Consider the following 23,137-nt stretch of genomic DNA (forward strand, 5'->3'; position numbering starts at 1 on the left):
CCTAGTTTCATGGTAAATTCATGCTATGTTTCAAATAAAGTACATGTTCATTTTCACTTGTTTCATTTATATTTGAAAGATAATATTTGCCTAAAATCGGCAAACCGGAAGTGTGTGTTCATACATCAACTTCCGGTTTCGCCACTCATTGTCCTATTAGTTTCTATTTTATGTTTTTATTATTAGTTTCTTGTAATCTTACTAATGTATAAAAAGTACCTTAAGTTCCATTATGAAGTATATATTCCTGTTTAATTTCAATTGTTTCAAAAAAAGAGAAAGTTTACCTGAAATCGGCAAGTGATGTGTTCATATCAGCATCCGGTTTCGCCACTCGTTATCTTTTTTATGCCTATCATCCTACACATCTGTTAGATGTCTTGTAAATGCCTTTGTTTCCCCTATTTCTTTTCAAAGTCAGTAAAAGCCTGACATTTTTTTGCCTCATGTTCTAATTTTGCGCTGTGTCCCAAGAAGACGGCAAACCGGAAATGGCGTGTATACACATCATATACTTCCGGTTTCGCCGCTCTCAGCATTCAGTATCTGTCAATCGGCTAAAGAAGTGAAAATTGTAAGGCTTCTAGAAGAAGGGCCTAACAAGCAGCCTTACAATTTTCAAAAATAGCTAGTTACCTTAGGAAAGATTAAGCCTATTTTCAGATCAGGCATGGTAAATCTAAATATATGACTGAAAATTGTTCTATTCATTCACTCTTATATTGGTTTCCATGGTGATAAATGACTAAAGTGAAACAGACATGTGGTGATGTCACTTCCCCCTTCTTTAGCCGATTGACAGATACTGAATGCTGAGATTGGCGAAACCGGAAGTATATGATGTGTATACACACCATTTTCGGTTTGCCGTCTTCTTGGGACACAGCGCAAATATGAACATGAGGCAAAAAAATGTCAGGCTTTTACTGACTTTGAAAAGAAATAGGGGAAACAAAGGCATTTACAAGACATCTAACAGATGTGTAGGATGATAGGTATATATGTAGGTATGATAGGTATATTTTCTCTCTTCTCTCAGCTATCCCTCTTCCCGACTGGAACTTTACTTTTACCTGATAGGATTGAAGTAAGGTTTGCCAAGTATGCATTTGAACCATCTTTTGGATCCATTTACACTGGGCTACTTTGAGATGAGATTTTATGCTGCAAGACATTATTAAAGTGAATGTCAATGTTCATGTGAAAGTGCCCGTTTTTTTAAAAAAAAACTATTAAAAAGAGGGGCACTTTCATTCATGAAAATTAACATTGCACCGGATTTAAAAAATACCTTTTTCCGTCTGAAACACCGCCGCTTGCTTCTTCCTGGTTAACTTACCCAGCAATGACGAAACCGGCTTCCTCCAATCACGGCGTTGCCTCAAGCGATGATTTCCCCGGGGGGAAAGCCGTGATTGGAGGATGCTGGAATCGTCATTGCGGACGTATGATGAGGCTTGCTACGGGCTGGTGAAGCGCTGGAGCGGCTTCAAGAAGAAAAGGTAAGTATTTTAAGAAAATGGGTGAAATGTAAACTTTCATGAAAGAAATAGTATTAGTAATAGTAATTAGTAAGAGTATTTTTAAAAACCGGGAACTCATTCTTGAAAGTTTACATTTACTTTAACTCCTGCTGCACTTATATTTGTTTCAACTTTGATATATTTGTTGGAATTTTACTTTCACTTAACCTGTGTGCTTAAGTCTTTTTACCTTTATTTTTTGTACTTGTTACATCTGAAGATTATTGGAGATATAATATCCTTTTATACTGAGCTACACGGTTTTCATTATATTATCAAAGTAATTTTCATTTTCAGTCATTTTATTTTATTTTCATTGTGGGGAAAAATTTACTTTGAATCTGTTTGTGGTTTTACTATTTATTTGGACTTCATCTGCCACCATTTTTTGCTTTTCTATATCAAGTGTGTGTGTGTGTGTTGCTGTATAGTACCGATGTTGAATGAGGGGGGTATCTGAGCTCTATTAGAGGGGAAAAAAAAGTGTCCCTCTTTGGCTAGTTCAAATGTGGGAAGGTATGTTAGACCACTTTATAATAAATCATTAAGTGTAAATACAGTGTTTACAATCAAATGTCAGCAACAAAAAACATTATTCAATTTAAGACAAAACAAGTACAATTACCTAGAAAAAGTAGATTAAAAAAAAAGTTTCATTGGAAACCATTTTAAATAAGACCACAGATTTTGGCAGCAGATAAGAAACATAGGCCCAACAAGTCTGCCCTAAAATTTCCTAAAAGTGTAAACTCTATTAATTTGTAGGAGAGCCCTATGCTTATCCCAAGAATTCTTGAAGTTACCCACAGGGGAAAATTTACCATCCCTGCATTCGGATAGGTTTGCAACTAGTGAGTCTGTCCACCTGCAATTGCTACTTGCAATGTTTTATTGCAGGGCGAAGTTTAACATTGCACAATAGGATTCTTGTGCAATGCAACCCCCTGCTCCGGCACTACCAACTGCGCTAGAGCAGGGTATAGGCAATCCCCCCGAACGAATGAGCGAGTGACAAAGGTGATTGATCTCGCCACCTCTGAGGTGGTCGAGAGAAAAAAAGAAGCAGTTTCTGCTTCTTAAAAGGGACAGTCTAGTCCAAAATAATCTCATGATTTAGATAGGGCATGTAATTTTAAGCAACTTTCCCATTTACTTTTATCACCAAATTTGCTTTGTTCTCTTAGTATTCTTAGTTGAAAGTTAAACCTAGGTAGCTTCATAAGCTAATTTCTTAGACCTTGAAGGCTGCCTCTTATCTGAATGCATTTTGACAGTTTTCCACCCCTAGAGGGCATTCGTGCAATGTGTGTCATATAGATAACAATGTGATCACGCACATGGAATTACCTAGGAGCCAGCACTGATTGGCTAAAATGCAAGTCTGTTAAAAGAACTGAAATAAGGGGGCAGTATGCAAAGGCTTAGATACAAGGTAATCACAGAGGTAAAAAGTGTATTATATTACTGTGTTATGCAAAACTGGAGAATAGGTAATAAAGGGATTATCTATCTTTTTAAACAATAGACATTCTGGTGTAGACTGTCCCTTTAAATATGTGGCCACAGTGATTATCTTTACAACCTTTAATTGAAGGCTATTCCGTTATTCAACCACTCTTTGGGCCGATTTACTAATGTGCGGGCGCACCTGATCATGTCCGCCGCACATTGATAAATGACGACAGCATAAGAAATGCTTGTGCAATGCCGCCCCATGCACATTTGCGGCCAATTGGCTGCTAGCAGGGGGTGTCAATCAACCAGATTGTATCCGATCGGACTTATTGCTGTCTGCCGTTTAGAGGTGGCGGAAGAGTTAAGGAGCAGCGACCGCTGCTTCCTAACTTCCGCTTTAGGTGGACCTGAAGTGTTTTGGGTCGGAAGCAGCATCCACTGCTTCATAAATTGACCCCTTTCTATGAAATGCTTCCTCAAATTACTACCCTTCATCATGACTCTTTGTTCTGGAATTGCTGTTTTTATGAGGTAAAAAAAAAAAAAAATATGTCTTTAAATCTTACATTTCTTGACATAGTCAACAACGCCAAGTCAAATTCTATTGTAAAAATGTATTTGTATTATTTTATTGATAAGACAAAAACAGTGTTTATCTGAAGAACCCGTGATGTTGACAAATCTTTCTGATGCTTGTTTGCTCCTGTTAAATAATAAGCATGATGTGTTTAACATGTAAGTTTTCTTTTTTTCTTTATTTTTATGGTAAAAACGACATCTGTAGGTTATTTTAAAATATATATTTTAAATTCTTATTAGAATGAGGCCGGTTTTAGTAACACTACTATACTTTTTTTTTCCTTCCATTTAATGTTTATTGGATAATCACAAAAATGTAGTTGTGGCTTTTTTTTGCAACTCAAAATATGGACTGTACCAATTGTCATAGCCTGTGGGGTAAAATTCCGACTGCTACAGACCATAGAATTTAACTTAAAATATGACTTAAAGTGATGGTAAACTCTCCTCTCCGGAATGTTATTGATATTTCAGATGGAGTTTAACCCCTTAATGACCGGACCATTTTTCAATTTTCTTACCCTTAATGACAATGGCTATTTTTACATTTCTGCAGTGTTTAGCTGTAATTTTCCTCTTACTCGTTTACTGTACCCACACATATTATATACCGTTTTTCTCGTCATTAAATGGACTTTCTAAAGATACCATTATTTTCATCATATCTTATAATTTACTAAAAAAAAAAAAATGATAAAATACGAGGAAAAAATGGAAAAAAAAACACACTTTTTCTAACTTTGACCCCCAAAATCTGTTACACATCTACAACCACCAAAAAACACCCATGCTAAATAGTTTATAAATTTTGTCTTGAGTTTAGAAATACCCAATGTTTACACGTTCTTTGTTTTTTTTGTAAGTTATAGGGCCATAAATACAAGTAGCACTTTGCTATTTCCAAACCACTTTTTTTCAGAATTAGTGATAGTTACATTGGAACCTTGATATCTTTCAGGAATCCCTGAATATCCATTGACATGCATATATTTTTTTTTAGAAGACATCCCAAAGTACTGATCTAGGCACATTTTGGTATATTTCATGCCACCATTTCACCGCCAAATGCGATAAAAAAAAAAAAAAAAAAAAGTTCACTTTTTCACAAAATTTGTCACAAACTTTAGGTTTCCCACTGAAATTATTTACAAACAGCTTCTGCAATTATGGCACAAATGGTTGTAAATGCTTCTCTGGAATCCCCTTTTTTCAGAAATAGCAGACTTATATGGCTTTGGGGTTGCTTTTTGGTAATTAGAAGGCCGCTAAATGCCGCTGCGCACCACACGTGTTTTATGCCCAGGAGTGAAGGGGTTAATTAGGGAGCATGTAGGGAGCTTGTAGGGTTAATTTTAGCTTTAGTGTAGTGTAGTAGACAACCCCAAGTATTGATCTAGGCCCATTTTGGTATATTTTATGCCACCATTTCTTTTTTTTTTTTTTTTCTTTTTTTTTTTATTGGGAGAGAAAGTTGAACAAAAATTTGTTACAATACAAAAAGAAAATCCATATATATCTTCATCTTATATAATCAATATTGGATTACATTTTGAATAAAATAAAATACACATAAAAATTTTCCCACATTATTTGCAATATATACATCTTTCTCAATGTTTTGCCACTTAAATTTACTGGAATAATTTCGTTCCTCCCAATCTTATAACATTTTCTCTTTTCTTGTATTCTTTATATGGAACAGCTATATATACAGATATACACCTCAAATACTTTATGCAGTTCCTTAGACATTTTCCTGAGTTCTCCTGCACAATATTACTCTGATTTAGCTTATTTCTGCACCTAGGAGCTAACAATAACCCCTCCGTTATATACTAGAGCTAGCACAGAAGAAAGACCCAAGAAGATTCGCCAGGGTATTAAAAACAGTGCCCATGGGTGGGGGCAAGGGGGAGGGAGGAGAAAAGAAAAAGAAAAAGAAAAGAAAGAAAAAAAAAAAAAAAAAAAAAAATCCTCTCTAGTGTTGTAAGACTTTGTTATGTACGTAACCAATTTGGAGGTAATGAACCATTTACAACTAATTCCAAGAAAGGTATAGAGTCTTGAAATGTGGATAATATATGATTTTGCACTGTAACAGGTAGAAAGTACAGATACTTTTTCCACTTCTTAAAAAATGTTACAACCTGATTCTCTGCCCTCTTATCTAGTCCTATAGTCTCTGTCATAATCTGACTCCTCATATGATTCAAAAATTCCGTTAAAGATGGAGCATTTTTGTGCTTCCATTTTTTACATAATTCATTTCTTGCGATGAGGATCGCCGTATTTATAAATATTCTGTCTCCAATGTTACGTGTTGGGTGCAGAAAGAAAACATGTTTTGCCACTATTTCTGTCCTGTCGCTTAAATTTTTATTTATCCAGTATTGGATTTTACTCCAAAATTGCGTGACCTTTGGACAACTCCAAAAATAATGCATTAAATTCGAGTTTGGACTATGACATTTGGGACAGATCTGCTGGGTTTGGGACCACTTAGCAATTCTGGCGGGGGTTAGATAGAAATTGTTGATTAACTTGTATTGTGACTCCCTTAGATTGATTCTATCTGTGGCTTCTAATGTTTTCTTTAAACTATCTGTTATGTCTTCGTCTTGAAGTTGTGGAAAGTACCTTACGAATTTTTGTTTGATCTGTTCGATGTGCCTTTCTCCCTCCTGAACCATAATATACTGGTACCAGATTGATATTGATCTGTTTCCTGCTTTGTATAATTTGATGCCTGACTCTATATTTCTGTGAGTCCAATTCTCACCAAATCTTTTTTCATACTCATTTAAAAAATGGCGAGTCTGTAGGTATGCATAGAAATGTTTAGATGATAGATCGAACTCCCCTGCCAGATCTGCAAATGATCTGATTGGCCCTATTAATGATTCTTTCAGTTGTGATACATATATCAGGCCTTTATTTGCCCAGATATTAAATAACTCATTACTATATCCTGGTAGGAAGGCTGGGTTGCCACGTAGCGGGAGATAATTAGATATCTGAAATTCTATACCCATGATTTTACAATATTTCTGCCATGCAAGAACGATATTTGCAATAGTCGCTAGTCTGCTGATATTGCTTGGTAGTTGTTTGTATGGATAATGCAGAATAGCCTGTAAATTGAATGGTTTAATTAATTCTGTCTCCTGGTCATAGTATGTGACGTAATCTGTTCTGCTGAACCAATCTATCCCAAATTTAACCAATGCAACTATATTATAATATTTTATGTTAGGGCAAGCAAAGCCCCCAGAAAGTTTCATCTGCGCCAATTTGTAAAAAGCAATACGTGACGTCCTTTTCCCCCAGATAAACAGAGCACAGGCCTTGTTATACCTATCGATATCATTTTTTTGCAGTAATAAAGGTAAATTCTGTAATAAAAACAAGAATTTTGGGAATATAATAGATTTTATTACATTTACCCGAGCTGAAATGGATAAGTAATATAGATTCCATTTTGCTAAGTGATAATGTAGGTTCTGAAATAACTCTTTAAAATTAAGCTGGTACCAGTGTGCGGGGTTCTGACTAATCTTTATACCTAGATAATTTATGCATTGCGCTACTTTAAAATTACCTGCATAACTGTTTTTATCTCTTATAATCCACAATATTTCTGATTTATTTATATTGATTTTGTATCCGGAGAATGAGCTGAATAGTCTTATTATTTCCATAAAGCGGGGTATGCTCCATCGCGAGTCTTGTAAGAATATTAGTAAATCATCAGCATAAAGAGATATCGATACTTTCTGTTTCCCTATTACCACCGGTGGAAGATACTTTCTAAGATATATCGCTAGTGGTTCTAGTGCAATATCAAAAAGTAGTGGTGAAAGAGGGCAGCCCTGACGAGTCCCTCTTTCCAGAGTGATGTAATGTGTCAGTTCCCCATTGATAAGCAATTGAGATCTGGGTTTGTTATATACTAATCCAATCAGATCGACCAGGGCACCCGAAAAACCAAACTTCCTCAGTGAATTTATTAGATGGTCCCAGATGATAGAGTCAAAAGCCTTTTCAGCATCGGCAGTGACCAATGCTATATCTTTCCCTTGGTATTTTTTCGCAGGGTCCTGGCCGATCTGATAAAGGTAGTCCACAGTAGTAAGTACTCTACGCATGTTTCTTACTGAGTTCCTTCCTGGGATGAAGCCTGCCTGGTTGGGGTGTATGATATCACAAATAGATTTTTTCAATCTATCTGCAATGAGGGACATTAAAATTTTATAATCATGGTTCAGGAGGGAGATCGGACGATATGATGCAACATTGGTTGGATCCTTTTCTTTTTTATGGATTAGGGTAACTACTGAGTTAGAAAAATAACTTGAGTTCATATCTTTCTGAAGATAATATTGATTAAATAACCTGGATAAAATAGGGGATATCTCTGTAGCCATTATTTTATAGAATTCTGCAGATAGGCCATCTGGCCCGGGCGCCTTGCCAGACTTAGCCCTTTTTATGACAGCTAATATTTCCACTTCAGTTATAGGGGCATTAATAAACTGTAGTGCTTCTTGTGAGATCTGCGGGATATCCAACCCCATCCAGAATTGCTCTTTCTGCTTTTGATTAACCTCCTCCTTGGCATAAAGTCTGCAGTAGTAGTTGTAGAATATTTTTCTAATTTCCTCTGGATTTGTACATATTTTCTCGTCTGATTTAATAGTAGGGATATGGTTTGATTTCTTCCTGAATTTAACCAACCTGGCCAGATGATTAGCAGATATACCCTGAAAACCCTGGAATTTAGCTCTATTTTTTAGCTCATCCTGCGCTCCAGTCTTTCTTAGAAAACATTCCCTTTCCAATCTTGCTTCTTTGTATTTGTCCCATGTGTCTTTATTAGGTGCTCTGAGATAGTTAACGTAGCTATTTCTGAGTTGATTAATCAACTGGTTTTCTCTATCTTTATTTTTCTTATTTCTTTTGATCATATATGCTTTCACCTCTCCCCGAATAACGGCTTTACCCGCCTCCCACAACACCTCAATTTTATTTTCATACTCTCGATTTTGCGCGTAGTACTCCCTCCATTTTTGCTTTAACCAGTTTTCAAATTGAATATTTTTGATCATATAGTGAGGAAAGCGGAAAGTACTAACTGATTTTTTTGGGGGGGGCTTCAACGTAACCTTTATGTCAATAATCGCATGATCAGAAATAACTATTTCCGAGATCTGAGATTCGATTTTATGTTTCAAAATCTGTTCATCTACTAAGAACATATCTATTCGGGAAAAATTTTTATGTGCACCCGATTCACATGTAAACTCCCGAGTATCAGGATGCTGAATTCGCCAGACATCCCGAAGCTTTAGTATACCGGTGAAGCTCTGCAAATGCTTGGCTTCCCTATAATTGGCCTCTTTCCGACGAATTTTATATCGGTCTAAAATCGGGCACAACGTATTATTAAAGTCCCCTGCGACAATCAGATTCTGGGCTATAAATGGAGATAGGACCTTTTTTAATTTATCCCAGAATGTAGGTTCCCAGATATTTGGCGCGTATACATTGCATAGCGTCCAAATCTGGTCATGTAATTTTATCTGCAACAAAATGTACCTCCCTTCCGGATCTAATTCCTGTTTAAGTATCGTATATGATAGTTCTCTCCCAAACATTATCGTTACTCCTCTTTTTCGCTTTTCACATGGTGTCGCGATTATTTCAGTAATCCAATTCATTTTCAGCTTTCCTATCTCTACTTTTTTAAGATGTAGTTCTTGCAAGAATATAATGTCTGACTTATGTTTCCTAATTTCTTTAAGCACATTTTTCCGCTTAATCAGAGATGTTATCCCACCCACATTCCAGGAAATTAATTTTATTGAATTATTCATTTAATTTCTTATTTATTAAATTGTTATGCTTTCTAGAGGAGAGAGGAAAAAAAAAAAAAAAAATCCCCCCACTCCCCCCTTCCCCCCACCCTGTTGTCATCTGACAAAACCTCCATTGAATTGACCTTTTTCTGTACACAGTTAAGTATTCTATCGTAGTTACTTTATACTTCAATATTGTTTTCTCTACAGAACTCTTTTGCTTCTTCTGTAGTGTTTAATGCAATAGTGCCCTCTATACCCAGTACTGTAATTTTTGCTGGATATCTCATGGTAGCTTTCAGACCCGCCCTAATTAGACCTGTGCAAAATGGTGCCATCGCCCGTCTCTTAATTGACGTCTCTATTGAAAAGTCTTGAAATAAAAGAATCTGTTTGGTGTTTATTGTAAGTGTCTGAGTTTTTCTATAATTTTGCATGATTTTTACTTTATCTTGAAAGTTTAAGTATTTTATCAGAACCATTCTTGGTCTTATACTCCCATCTTTAGACTGTCTCACTGTACTGACTCTGTGTGCCCTCTCTACCTGGAAACTTCCATCCACTGTCTGTAATCCCAATAGTTTTGGTAGTGTGCCTGCACTAAATTGTAAAAGATCCTCAAATTCTTTTGACTCTGGGAGGCCAATTACACGGACATTGCTACGCCTAGATCTATCCTCCAGGTCCTCAATTTTAGCTTTTAATAATTTAATCTCTTCTGTATGTGTCTCTAGAACTCCCTCCTGTTTAAAATGTCTGTCTTCCACGTCCGAAATTCTAGTTTCTACTTCCATGAGTCTATTAGAAAACTGCTTAATCTCATTTGACAGTACTGAAATTTCTGATTTTATCATTTCAAACTGTGGCAACATCAACTCTGCGAGCTGATTTGTGGTTAGCTGTTTTTCCAAGTTTAATTCGGGGCTTCTAATAGATACCTCTTGCATATTTTCTTGTGAGGCTTTTTGTTTTTTGTCCTTCCTTACAGGCATAGCTGGAGATTTATTTTTAGGGTTTGTAATATATTTCTCCATTTATTCAGGTGTTCGGAATCAGATTCTATCTTCCTTTTATCTTTAAAATATACAAAGCTGATGTACCAATTTTAAAGGCAACCCCTCGAATTTACAGGGCTTCAAGCATATAGAGTACAGATATAGTTTACTTGAATGCCTCAATATGATATAGAGGATATATTCAGATACTTTACCAGAATTCACTAATATGATAAGGTTTAACTGGTAGTTCTTAGTCTTAGCTTGCCTGTGATCATCTAGTTTAAATCTTAGTGCTTAATATATATTAATCAGAGGGAGGGCTTTACACTACAATATCAGTTGGTGTTCAGCAAATATGTATTATATTTTCGGGCACTACAGGCCTTCAACCATGAATTTACTTCCAGAGACCACCAGATATCTTGTTCACTTAAAGTTCCAAAGATAGGTTTTACATAAAAAGAAAGAGTTCCAATCTATACAGACTTAACAATTCATCTACCCTCTACAGGGTTAGCACTAATTTACACCATATCTCCCTGTATACTGTGCCGCAAGCTACAAAGTTTGTTTCTCTTATCTATTCAAAAATGTTCAGAACGCTTTTTTTTTTTTTTTTTTTTTTATAGCCTAGGGCACCATACACGGGCTTAGAATGTAATACAGCCTTCTTTTGAATTGAATACAATATGGGAAAAGTTAGATTTTTCTTTCCTTTCCCTTTTCCTAACCTTTTTTCCCTTTTTTTTTTTCCTTATTTTTTCTTTAGACTATACTGCGTACACTTCATAACTATTACATAGAACATAAAATTTTATCACAGCATATACTTTGGCTTGACACACTTTATAGTATAAACCATTTCCTATAGTTTCTGGAAACTATAAACCATTTCCTATAGTCTCTGGAAACTGACAGATAGTAGATATTGAGTTGTAAAGTATAACCTATCTATTATCACAGGGTTACATCATCCACCACCAAATATCCCTAAATTTCCCAGAATAAGATTTCAGTTAACTGTCTGAGTTCAGTCTTCAAAACAAATAAAGTCTTGCACCCATAGGAGAGTCCCAAATATATTATGAACTTGTCTTGGCAAGATATTAATATGTCCTTGGAGCTCCAGCTGTCATGCTCTGATACTTTTTAGACTATATTTTTCTTAATTTCTTCCTTTATTTCTTTAAATGTTAGCAGTATGGTCTGCTCCATGAAACAGGTGAGACAAAAAGCTGGATAGAGAGGACCCACATTATCTATGCCTTCATCGTCAAAAGGTTTGCTTTCTTGTAAGTTATATGCACTTGCTTTGTCCCAGGAATTGATTAAACTTGCATCTTTCAAAATAATCAGTCTACCTCCAGGACAAGTCTGATTTAAACAGCCCCCAACAATCTGAGGTGAACAGAGAAGGTTATAACCTGCACACAAGGATATCCCCTCTATATTACGCTTACGTCTGGCTCCACCGCTGCTTCAAATGCCCAACAAACTTAGGGGTTATACACCTCTTTCTTCTGAAGCTATTTGTTAACCTAGCCTTTTAAGTCAAGGAAGCGCTGTACTCACCCCCCTTCCTCTTCACGGCGAGTTTCCTACCAAGCTCTGGTAACCTCCTTCACCGGGGCTTTCAGCGCTCCCACAGCTATCCGACCTGATGCGATGCCTCCAGACTCAGGCTATGACCGGCGCTGGAGCGTGACGTCAGAGCGAGTCGCCGGCTTGTCGGAAGGGGGGAGGCTGATTCCGACTGGCCGTATCGGATCTTTCCAGCCGATTTTCCTCCAGCCTGGTCCGGCCGACGCTCTCCGTCCCCCACTCTCTCCACCAGGGGGACGCCTGCGACTGCACGAAGGCCTCCACTGCCGCCCTCTGCCCACGAACCTGGGCCACCACGGGCACCTCCTCTCTTGAGCCGGCTCTTTCACCTTCAGGTATCTTTTAAGTTTTCTGAACAGTTCTGTAGCGGGCCGCAGCGGTCCAAGCGTTTAGATTATCAATTTGTCAGGTTTTGGCTGCAGTCCCGGTATACTGGCATTGGAAGTTTTGTGGACACACACTTAGGCTGGTCCCAATCAGCCCCTTCTTGATTTAGGTTCTGAGAGTGTCCTTATGCCACCTTTTTTCTTCCTCTGGCCGGGTAACACAGGTATCTTGGCTCCCCAGCAAAAAGGCTATGTGGCTTGGGAGGTATATTTTATGCCACCATTTCACCGCCAAATGCGAGCAAATAAAAAAAAAAAAAACTTAACATTTTTCACAATTTTAGGTTTCTCACTGAAATTATTTACAAACAGCTTGTGCAATTATGGCAGAAATTGTTGTAAAAGCTTCTCTGGGATCCCCTTTGTTCAGAAATAGCAGACTTATATGGCTTTGGCGTTGCTTTTTGGTAATTAGAAGGCCGCTAAATGCTGCTGCGCACCACACGTTAATTATGCCCAGCAGTGAAGGGGTTAAATTAGGTAGCTTGTAGGGAGCTTTCAGGGTTAATTTTAGAGATCAGCCTCCCACCTGACAGATCCCACCCCCTGATCCCTCCCAAACAGCTCTCTTCCCTCCCCCACCCCACAATTGTTCCCGCCATCTTAAGTACTGGCAGAAAGTCTGCCAGTACTAAATAAAAGAGGTTTTTTTAAAAAAAAAAAAAAAATAATAAAGTATTTTAGCTGTGATGGACCCCTGCCTTAGCCCCAACCTCCCTGATCCCCCCTCCAGCTCTCTAACCCTCTCCCCTACCTAATTACCGCCATCTTGGGTACTGGCAGCTGTCTGCCAGTACCCAGTTTGGCCCCAAAAAAAACCCAAAAAGTATTTTTATTTTATTTTTTACTTAAAAAACTATTTCTGTAGTGTAGCAGCCCCCCACAATACCCCCACCCCCCACCCCCTCCCAGATCCTTTTATTTTTTTTTTTTTTCCCCTTTCTGCCCTCATTCATTGGTGTCATTGTGGCTAATGGGTGCACGTGCACGCGCGCCCTGTGCACACGCACAAGCACGCTCACGTGCACACTCGTGCATGCGCACGCGCATCGTGCACGCGCATCGTGCACCCGGCGGACACTGGCACTATCGCTACCGGTGCAGAGAGGGCCACAGAGTGGCTCTCTCTGCATCGGAGGCTTGTAAAGTGGTATTGCAGGATGCCTCCATATCGAGGCATCACTGCAATACCGTCAGAGCTGCTGGAAGCATTTGTGATCGCTTCCAGCACTCTGTTTGACAACTGACGTACCAGGTACGTCCATTGTCATTAACTGCTTGTTAATGCATGACGTACCTGGTACGTCAGTTGTCATTAAGGGGTTAATTCATCAATTGTAACAAAGATGCACTATAACTTGCTTTTTAATATAGATAATACGAAATTCCCACCCACCCCAAAAGTCAATCCCCCTGTGAGCTAACGGCTCGAACCCTTGTCCAATCAGCTCTATCCCCATATGGCACTTTTGTTGCAGCTAGAGCGTTGATTGGATTACAATTCAAACTATACTTTACAGAAAAACCGACCCCTGAAGTGGGCAACATAGTGCGGGGCATCCGAATTTTACATCTGTTTTTTTTTTTTCCTTTACTATATTTTTATTAAAGTTACAATACAATATACAAATCAAAACTTACAAAGATAGATCTCCCAAATACAAAATAAGACAAGATTACATACATACAGCTAGATTACGAGTTTGGAGCGCTATAGGGAAATTAAAAAACGCAACAAAAGTGGAGTTATTTAATCCCCTTTAGCGCTGCCATTACAAGTTTTAAAAAACTAGGCTTGTGCAGGCGATATGGGGTTTTTAAGCTCGATACCGCACCAAAAACAAGCACTGTTTAGACGTGCTTGTGCACGCTTTCCCCATAGACATCAATGGGGAGAGCGGGTCAGAAAAAAGTCTAACACCTGCGATTGCGGAAAGAAAAACTCTGCAACGCAACCCCATTGATGTCTATGGGAAAAAAGAACTAACGTTTAAACCTAACACCCTAACATAAAACCCTACGTCTAAACACCCCTAATCTGCTGCCCCCAACATCGCTGACGCCTGCCTATAGTTATTAACCCCTAATCTGCCGCCTTCTGATATCGCTGCCACCTAACTAAAGGCATTAACCCCTAATCTGATGCTCCCGATATCGCTGCCACTATACTAAAGTTATTAACCCCTATTCCGCCGCACTCCAACATTGCCCACACTATAATAAATCTATTAACCCCTATTCGACCGCTCCCCAACATCACTGCAACTAAATAAAGCTATTAACACCTAAACCTCTGGCCTCCCACATCACTACCACAAAATTAACCTATTAACCCCTGAACTGCCGCCACCCCCCCACATTGCAACAAACTAAATTAAACTAGTAACCCCTAACCCTAACGTAACCCTAATCCTAACACCCCCTAACTTTAACATAATTAAAATAGATCTAAATTAAATTTACAATTATTAACTAAATAATACCTATTTAAAACTGAATACATACTTACCTGTGAAATAAAAACTAAGCTAGCTACAATATAACTAATAGTTATATTGTAGCTAGCTTAGGATTTATTTTACAGGTAAGTTTGTATTTATTTTAACTAGGTAGACTAGTTAGTAAATAGTTATTATTAACTGTCGATGTCGGAAGCGGCATATTAGGGGCTAATAAATGTATTATAGTATTTGCAATGCAGGAGGGCCTCGGTTTAGGGGTTAATAGGTAGTTTATGGGTGTTTAGAGTACTTTGTAACACATTAGTTATGAGTTTTATGTTACAGATTTGTAGCATAAAACTCATAACTACTGACTTTAGATGGCGGAACGGATATTGTCGTTTTAGGCTGCAACGCTCATTTTTTAGCCTGACTGCAAAACTCGTAATACCAGCGCTATGGGAGTCCCATTAAAAAATGTCATTTTTACGAGTGCGGGACGTTGCGTTACAGGCTAAAAAGGCTTGTGGTACAGCTATACCGACAAGACTTGTAATGGCTGCGGTGCATTAAAAGACTAACGCACAAACTTGTTATTTAGCCGATAGTTAGCTACGACTGACATATATAATAGTAACACTACTATACTAGTTTAGTACAAACAGTTATATTAAAGTGATGGTAAGTTCAAGTACTCGGTTTAGCATCAATAAAAAATTAATGTGTTTCATTCATAGAAAATTTAAATAATACAATTTAAAGCAAACCGCTCCAATTGTAATGTGTGCTCCGGCAGCCCCACTACTTAGTGCTTTTTTTTTTCTATGACGTAAACGCAGTAGTCCAATTATTTCTGGCATGTTTGCAAGAAGAAAAAAAAAGTTATTTTGTGCATTCATTCCCTGCATCACGGATATTCTCAGCATTCATGCAACGCCTGCGCATTAGAAAATTTGAATATATTAGTGCCCACAGTTCATCAGATACGGCGCTCTGATTGCATAGTCAGCAGAGTGTCATGCATACGCAGAGAAAGGGAAGGACGACTCTCTAATGCTCTGCATAAACAAGGAAAAACAATCCTAATCCTGGTCCCCAACAACTACCTAGCCGTGCACATCCATGTATACCATCCCACAGAGTCAAAAAACAAAACTCTGCCAACTTTACTCACATTCCTCTTGCATCAAAAGCCACTACCCCTTTCACTTGTGCACTCTGGAACTCTCACTCTGTTTGCAACAAACTCACTTCTATACATGACCTCTTTATCTCCCACTCCCTCAACCTTCTGGCCCTAACAGAAACCTGGCTCTCTCCCCTAGACACAGCATCCACTGCTGCCCTGTCACATGGGGTCTCCACTTCAGCCACACTCCTAGGTCTGGTAATAGACAAGGAGGTGGAGTAGGTATTTTACTTTCCTCTCGTTGCACCTTTCAACAAATACATCCCATCTCTTCCCTCACATTTTCCTCATTCGAAACCCACAGGATTCTCTTATTCTCTCCTCTTTCTATACGTGCTGCAATCATATACGTCCTCCCGGCTCCTCAACTCAATTTCTAGATCACTTGGCTGCCTGGCTAACTTATTTCCTTTCCTCAGACACCCCTTCCCTCATTCATGGTGACTTCAACATCCCTCTTGACAATCCCACTGCCTCCTCTGCAAAACAAATTCTGCAACTCACTTCCTCTTTCGGTTTGTCACAATGGACTGATTCTCCCACTCACAAAGATGGTCACTCCCTTGACCTGATCTTTAGCTATCGATGCACTCTCTCAAACTTCACAAACTCCCCCTTTCCTCTTTCTGACCACCATCTCCTTACTTGCAACATATCATCCCTCCCTACAACTCTCCCTCCTTCTGCTCCTCACACCAAACTTCACAGAAGCATTATGTCACTAGATCAACAGCTTTCTAATTCCCTCAAACCTCTCCTTTCATCCTTCTCCTTTTCCTGCCCTGACCAATCTGCAACTAAAATTCCACCCTTACCTCCGTCCTTGACAATCTCGCCCCTCTTACCATAGCTCGGAAATCAAACACTAATCCTCAGCCCTGGCATACTCCTCTGACACGATACCTACGCAGATGTTCCCGTACTGCTGAGCAGCACTGGAGAAAATCTAGGAGTTCAGCTGATTTTCAACGTTACAAATATTGAACTCCTACTACTCTGCCCTTAATTTCCATAAGCAACACTACTTCTCTACTCTTATCTCTAATCTTTCTTCAAACCCAAAACGTTTGTTCTCTACATTCAATACTCTTCTCCGTCCTCCCCCACCTCCTAATACTACAACTCTGTCAGCTCAAGACTTTGCCAACCAGTTCAATAACAAAATCGACTCCATCAGAAATGAAATCAGCTCTCAACATAATTCCATTCTCTTACCCCCTCAAATGCTCTCAATCAACCACAACCCACATAACCTTAAACTTAGCGCTTTCTCCCCTGTTACTGAGGAAGAAGTTTCAGCACTTAAACTGCGCTCTCACCTCACTACCTGTCCCCTTGACCCTATCCCCTCACAGCTACACCCCTCCATCTCTGCCACCCTTACCCCTATACTCACACACACTTTCAACCTCTCCCTCAGCACCGGTATATTTCCCTCATCGCTGAAACATGCACTGGTCACATCTATCCTCAAAAAACCTTCCCTTGATCCTACCTCCCCATACAACTACCGCCCTATTTCCCTCCTCCTTCTTGCATCAAAGCTTCTTGAAAAAACAGCTTATGCATGCCTATCCCATTTTCTTACAATAAACTCCCTCCTTGACCCATTGCAATCTGGATTTCGTCCCCATCACTCCACAGAGACAGCAATTGTTAAGGTTACCAACGACCTACTTACAGCAAAATCAAAAGGCCACTTCTCTCTGCTTATCCTTCTTGATCTGTCCACAGCCTTTGACACTGTTGACCACCCTCTTTTGCTCCAAACCCTCCAATACTTCGGCATCTGTGACACAACCCTCTTGTGGCTCTCTTCCTACCTGTCAAACCGTACCTTTAGTGTAGCCTTCTCTGGGGCCTCCCTGTCGGAGTACCGCAAGGCTCTGTTTTCGGTCCCCTTCTCTTCTCAATCTACACGTCATCACTAGGTTCCCTAATAAAGTCCCACGGTTTACAATATCATTTGTATGCTGATGACACCCAAATCTACTTCTCTGCACCAGACCTATCTCCTTCCTTGCTAACCCGTGTCACTAACTGTCTTTCTCACATCTCTAACTGGATGTCCTCTCACTAACACAAGCTAAATCTCTCCAAAACTGAGCTCCTTATTCCCCCCCCCCTTCTTCTAAACTCTCCACCCCCAATCGCTCTATAACTATCGACAACTCCATCATTACCCCTACCCTGCATGCCCAATGTCTCGGGGTCACATTTGACTCAGATCTTTCTTTCACTCCTCACATTCAGTCATTGGCTAAAGCCTGTCGCTTCCACCTTAAAAACATCTCTAAAATTAGACACTTCCTTACACAAGACACAACTAAGATTTTAATCCACTCTCTCATTCTTTCCCGCCTCGATTACTGCAACTCTGTCCTTTCTGGTCTCCCCACCTGCCACCTAGCTCCTTTAGAATCCATAATGAATGCCTCAGCCAGACTCATCTTCCTTACAAGTCGCTCTTCATCTGCTGCACCTCTCTGCCAATCCCTTCACTGGCTTCCTCTTGCCTCTAGGATCAAACACAAAATTCTCATTCTGATATACAAAGCCCTCAACTGCACTGCTCCCCCCTATATCTCAGACCTTGTCTCCATATACTCTCCCTCCCGTCCCCTTCGCTATGCTCACAACCTCCTACTCTCCTCCTCTCTTGTAACCTCATCACACTCCCATTTACAGGACTTCTCCAGTTTTAAAAGCTTCAAGTGCTCCCTAAAGACTCTACTGTTCAGGGATGCATACAACCTACGCTAACCTTTCTTTATACCAGTTCCTAAAATCCATTACTATCCCCTGAACCCCCTTAGCATGTAAGCCTAAGAGTCCAGCTGTTTGTAGATCACCTTCTTAAGAGCTGACTACAACAGTGCAACTCTTGGCAGGGTCCTCTACCCATTTGATCCCTATAATTGTTTTGTTGTACTCTGCATTTGTTTATAGCGATGCGGAATCTGTTGGCGCTCTACAAATAACCGATAATAATAATAATAATAATAATAATAAGGAAAAACAAGTGGGGGGAGCAGACAGATGCCTCAGTACTATAGTAAGAATAACATAATATAAATTCCTAATTGAGTTTTTAAAAAATAAAGTTAGCGACTTGACTAGTTATATTTTTAGATTCTTGCTTCTTAAAGTGTAAACCTTATCACTTTAAAGGGATATGAAACCCAAATGACGTGGCATTATGGAGACGTCACAAGTAAGGGAGCTTAGAAAAAACGTTTACATGCACAATAATGGAGTACACATATATAAAATTCATATGTGAGACGCTTCTATTTGCATGCAATATTTCTAATACTTAAAAGGTATTATAAATATTGCATGCAAATAGAAGCGTCTCACATATGAATGATATGTGTACTCCAGTATTATTGTGCAGCAGATCCATTTTTTATAAGCTCAATACTTGTGAAAATATTATAATATTTAAATGTCAGTGCAGCACTGGATGAAAGATGCAAGAGTCTGTCAGGAGTCCAGAAAATCATTGACCTTTTATATACACACACTAATTACAAGCAAACAAATCACAGGTGAGGATGGTTACCTTTAATAGCCATTCAAACCCCTTTGTGTTAACTTATGTGCATGTTATCCGGCCAAAATCACCAGGGTATGTAAACTTTTGATCAGGGTCATTTGGGTAGTTTCTGTTGTCATTATGATTTAAAAAGAGTAAACACAGTTGATTAATAATAAATGGCTTCAGCCAAACACTAAACATGAGTGAAAGAAAAGTTTTTGTGTTATCATTCATATTCTCTGAAAAATGGCCAAGAAATCATAAATTCTGCCAGGGTATGTAAACTTATGAGCACAACTGTGTATACACACACATGTGTTGCTTGTGGAGGCTGCCATCTTTACAAGTGACTGAGCTTTCTCAAATAAGACCCAGCATTACCAGCACGCTGGAACTTGAGTCTTCCGAGCACTCAGCGAAAAAACAGTGTTCTCCGAACACTCCAAGCGAGCTCTGCATTCGCTTGGAGCACTTGCCGAACGTGGCTTTAGTAATTTCTTGAAAAGCAGGGACATAGCTTAGGATCCTACCCATTTCTTGAGCACTATATGGCAGCAGTTTGCAAAAGTTATCCAAATTCATGAGCACTAGAGGGCAGCAATAATCCCTGCCATGTAGTGCTCCAGTTTCCTACCTAGGTATCTCTTCAACAAAAAATCATTGAAACAAGCACATTTTATAATAGAAGTAAATTGGAAACTTTTTTAAAAAAATGTACGCTCTGTCTGAATCACAAAATATTTTTGATGGGTTTCAAAATCCAATTGAAAATTAAAATTCACCAAGAGACATTTTTTGGGCTTGCAAAAATAAAAACTCCCAAAAAAAATTATCACTGGTTTTGGGATATAACTCTATTGTATATTCTATAAGCTAAACCAAGCTAAGCACTGTTTTCGCACTGTACTGGACGGAACAAGACCAGCACGCAGCTAATGCTAGGCTAAATTGTTCAAGCTGCGCAGCTGCTGAGTGCCTATACCGTCTCCTAGCAACGCCTGCAACAATGTATAACCAAACACTTCTGCATAAATCCCATTAATTCCCCCGTATAACCTCATTTTCTTCATTATCCTGCACTTCTTCATATTCTTCTTCTCCATATGAGTCGTCATGCGCATCTTCCAGCAATGGAAGATTACTTAATTCAAGTTCGATCTCCTCGTCCATATATCCAACACTTTCTAAAGACTATCACGTGAACAAACTATGGGCACATGCTAATCGTGTGTTAGCTTCAACGCTGCGCATAGTAACAGTCATATGACTAAATAGACTGCACCTACCCCGGCCATATTTAGTGAGGGCTCTAATTGGAAAGTGGTGTATCTGAGTGGTTCGTTAATGTTATTCGTGTCAGTAATATAGTAAAATAATTACATGTGTTTGCATATATTTTTTTTAATAATAGAGAAGCGTTTCTTACATACATTTCCAAACCCAAGCTGCTAGTTTGACAACCGATCCGTTAAGGCGCACGCTCCTGTGTCTGCAGAAACTTTTTGAGCTGCACTGCGCATGTGGGTATTCCCAAAATAATGTCATTAGCACTGTGAAGTCGCGAGCATGAAAAAAGCTCGTTCACAGTGGAGCAGCACATTTTTTGGAATTGGTCCAAAGAGCTGACGAACTTGTGGCATCCTTGCAATTTTCAGGCAGTGAGAGAGGAGAATCCCCAATTACAGCTTTGGGGCAGCATTAGAATTGCAGGTAATATTAAATTGAAAATGTACAATGCGATTGCAGTACTAAATGTAAAAAAGTAATCGGTGTTCTTTTTTTATTCTATTACCTGAAAATAATATATTTCTAAATTGACAAAATATCATTTTTACTGTAATATAAATTAATAGGTTCAGAATATTATTGTAGATAATGTTAGCTGTAAAATGGGAAAATGTAATAGTTTGGATAATGTAGAATTCGTTTGCAGCACTGATGTTGACCGGACTAAATGAAATAATTGGTTTTATTTTTTTTATCTTTTGACTAAAAATATTATAATTTTATTATTAAAATGCCCAAAAAACTTTTTTTTTTACACTAATATAAAAAAAACTAGGTTCAGAATATGCAGCTGCATTGCATATAATGTTACTTGTAAAATGCTAAATTGTACTCTTTTGCAGTGAAATAAATTTTTTTTTAGATACAATTATGTCTATTACTAAAAATTGTGAATCATTGTTCTCCCCTCTGTCAAACTAACACATGTTTTGTATTTAATATTATCAGTAAGATTTTCATTTGTATTTACAGGCTAGACTGTGGGTATTGTCACTGTGGATTCAATTATCAAATTAGTCATTTTTAATTGTGTCATCTTGTCTCAGGTTATTGTGAATGTGTATCTCACATTGTCATTTCAAAGACAAAGCAACTTGCACACCTCAATGCTTTTGACTTCTTTGTAGTCTGTTACATACATTTTTGGAGACAGGATAAAAATCCTATTTTTTTTTTAGATTGCTTTATTTTTATTGGCTACAGTTTATGTAGCTATATATTAGCAAACAGCAAAAAAAATCCATTTTTTGTACAGTAACTTAAATATTTTAGATCAGAAAATGCATCAACAATGCATGCAATTTAACTGTACAATTACATTGCAACACTGATATGAGCAGGACAAACACTAATGAAATAATTGTTAGTATTAATCTTTCAGTTGTCTATAAATATATTTAAAAAATTACATTTTAAAAATATTTATTTTGGTAAACTTCAGATAATCTTTTTCTTTTTACTGGGTTGAAATGAACAAGGTTCAGAATATGCAGTTGCATTGCATATGTTACTTGTAACATCTTTTGCAGTAAAATAAATAGCTTGGATAGTTTGCTTTGTTTATTGGTAACAGTTTAGTTAGATATATATTAGCCAACTGGCAAAAAAAATGTGATCTAGTAAAATCTGTTCAAAGTAGATATCATATGTATTTTTGTTCCATTAGCCTGAAGCAAATGTAAAAGTGTGTCTCTTTTTCTTTTTCTCTTCAGCCAAAAGAATCCACCTGGATGCAGCAAAGTTGCATCCTGGTGATTCGGTGGATTCTTTCACCACCCTGCCATTTTTGGAATCATCCTGGATGCAGCAGAGGCAAACCCAAAGCCTTAAAAAATAAAAAAAAACACGCAACGTCCACAAGAAATAAATAAAAACACGTAACCGCCCGCATGAAGTATAACAAAAAATATCAATCTAACCTCCCGCATGAAGTATTAACAAACAGCGAAACAACCCCCACATCGCAAAATAATTAATTAAGTCATTAACCCCTAATCCGCAAATAACATAATTAAAATATTAACCCCTTAACCGCCAACCCCTCACATCGCAATAAACCTAATTAACCTATTGACCCCTAAACCCCCACATCACAATAAACCTAATTAAGCCCTAAACCCCCAACATCGCAATAAACCTAATTACCATATTAACCCCTAAACCGCCAAACCCCCACATCACAATAAACTTAATTAACCTATTAACCCCTAAACCAACAAACCCCATATCACAATAAACCTAATTAACCCCTAAACTGCCAACCCCCAACATCGCAATTAAC

The 23,137-nt window shown here is 38.3% G+C and overlaps 1 protein-coding gene across 1 annotated transcript in view; it reads right to left on the bottom strand.

Annotated features, from left to right (window-relative positions):
* LRRIQ1 (leucine rich repeats and IQ motif containing 1) overlaps positions 1 to 20,742 on the bottom strand; it is a 725,247-nt gene extending 704,505 nt beyond the window's left edge. The window contains exon 1 of the mRNA XM_053716929.1: positions 20,626 to 20,742. Coding sequence (XP_053572904.1) covers positions 20,626 to 20,739 — 114 coding nt within the window. The 5' untranslated portion in view covers positions 20,740 to 20,742. The remainder of the gene's footprint in view (positions 1 to 20,625) is intronic.
* Positions 20,743 to 23,137: the final 2,395 nt, after the last annotated feature.

This window comes from Bombina bombina, chromosome 6, assembly GCF_027579735.1.
Source record: "Bombina bombina isolate aBomBom1 chromosome 6, aBomBom1.pri, whole genome shotgun sequence".
Lineage (NCBI taxonomy): Eukaryota > Metazoa > Chordata > Amphibia > Anura > Bombinatoridae > Bombina > Bombina bombina.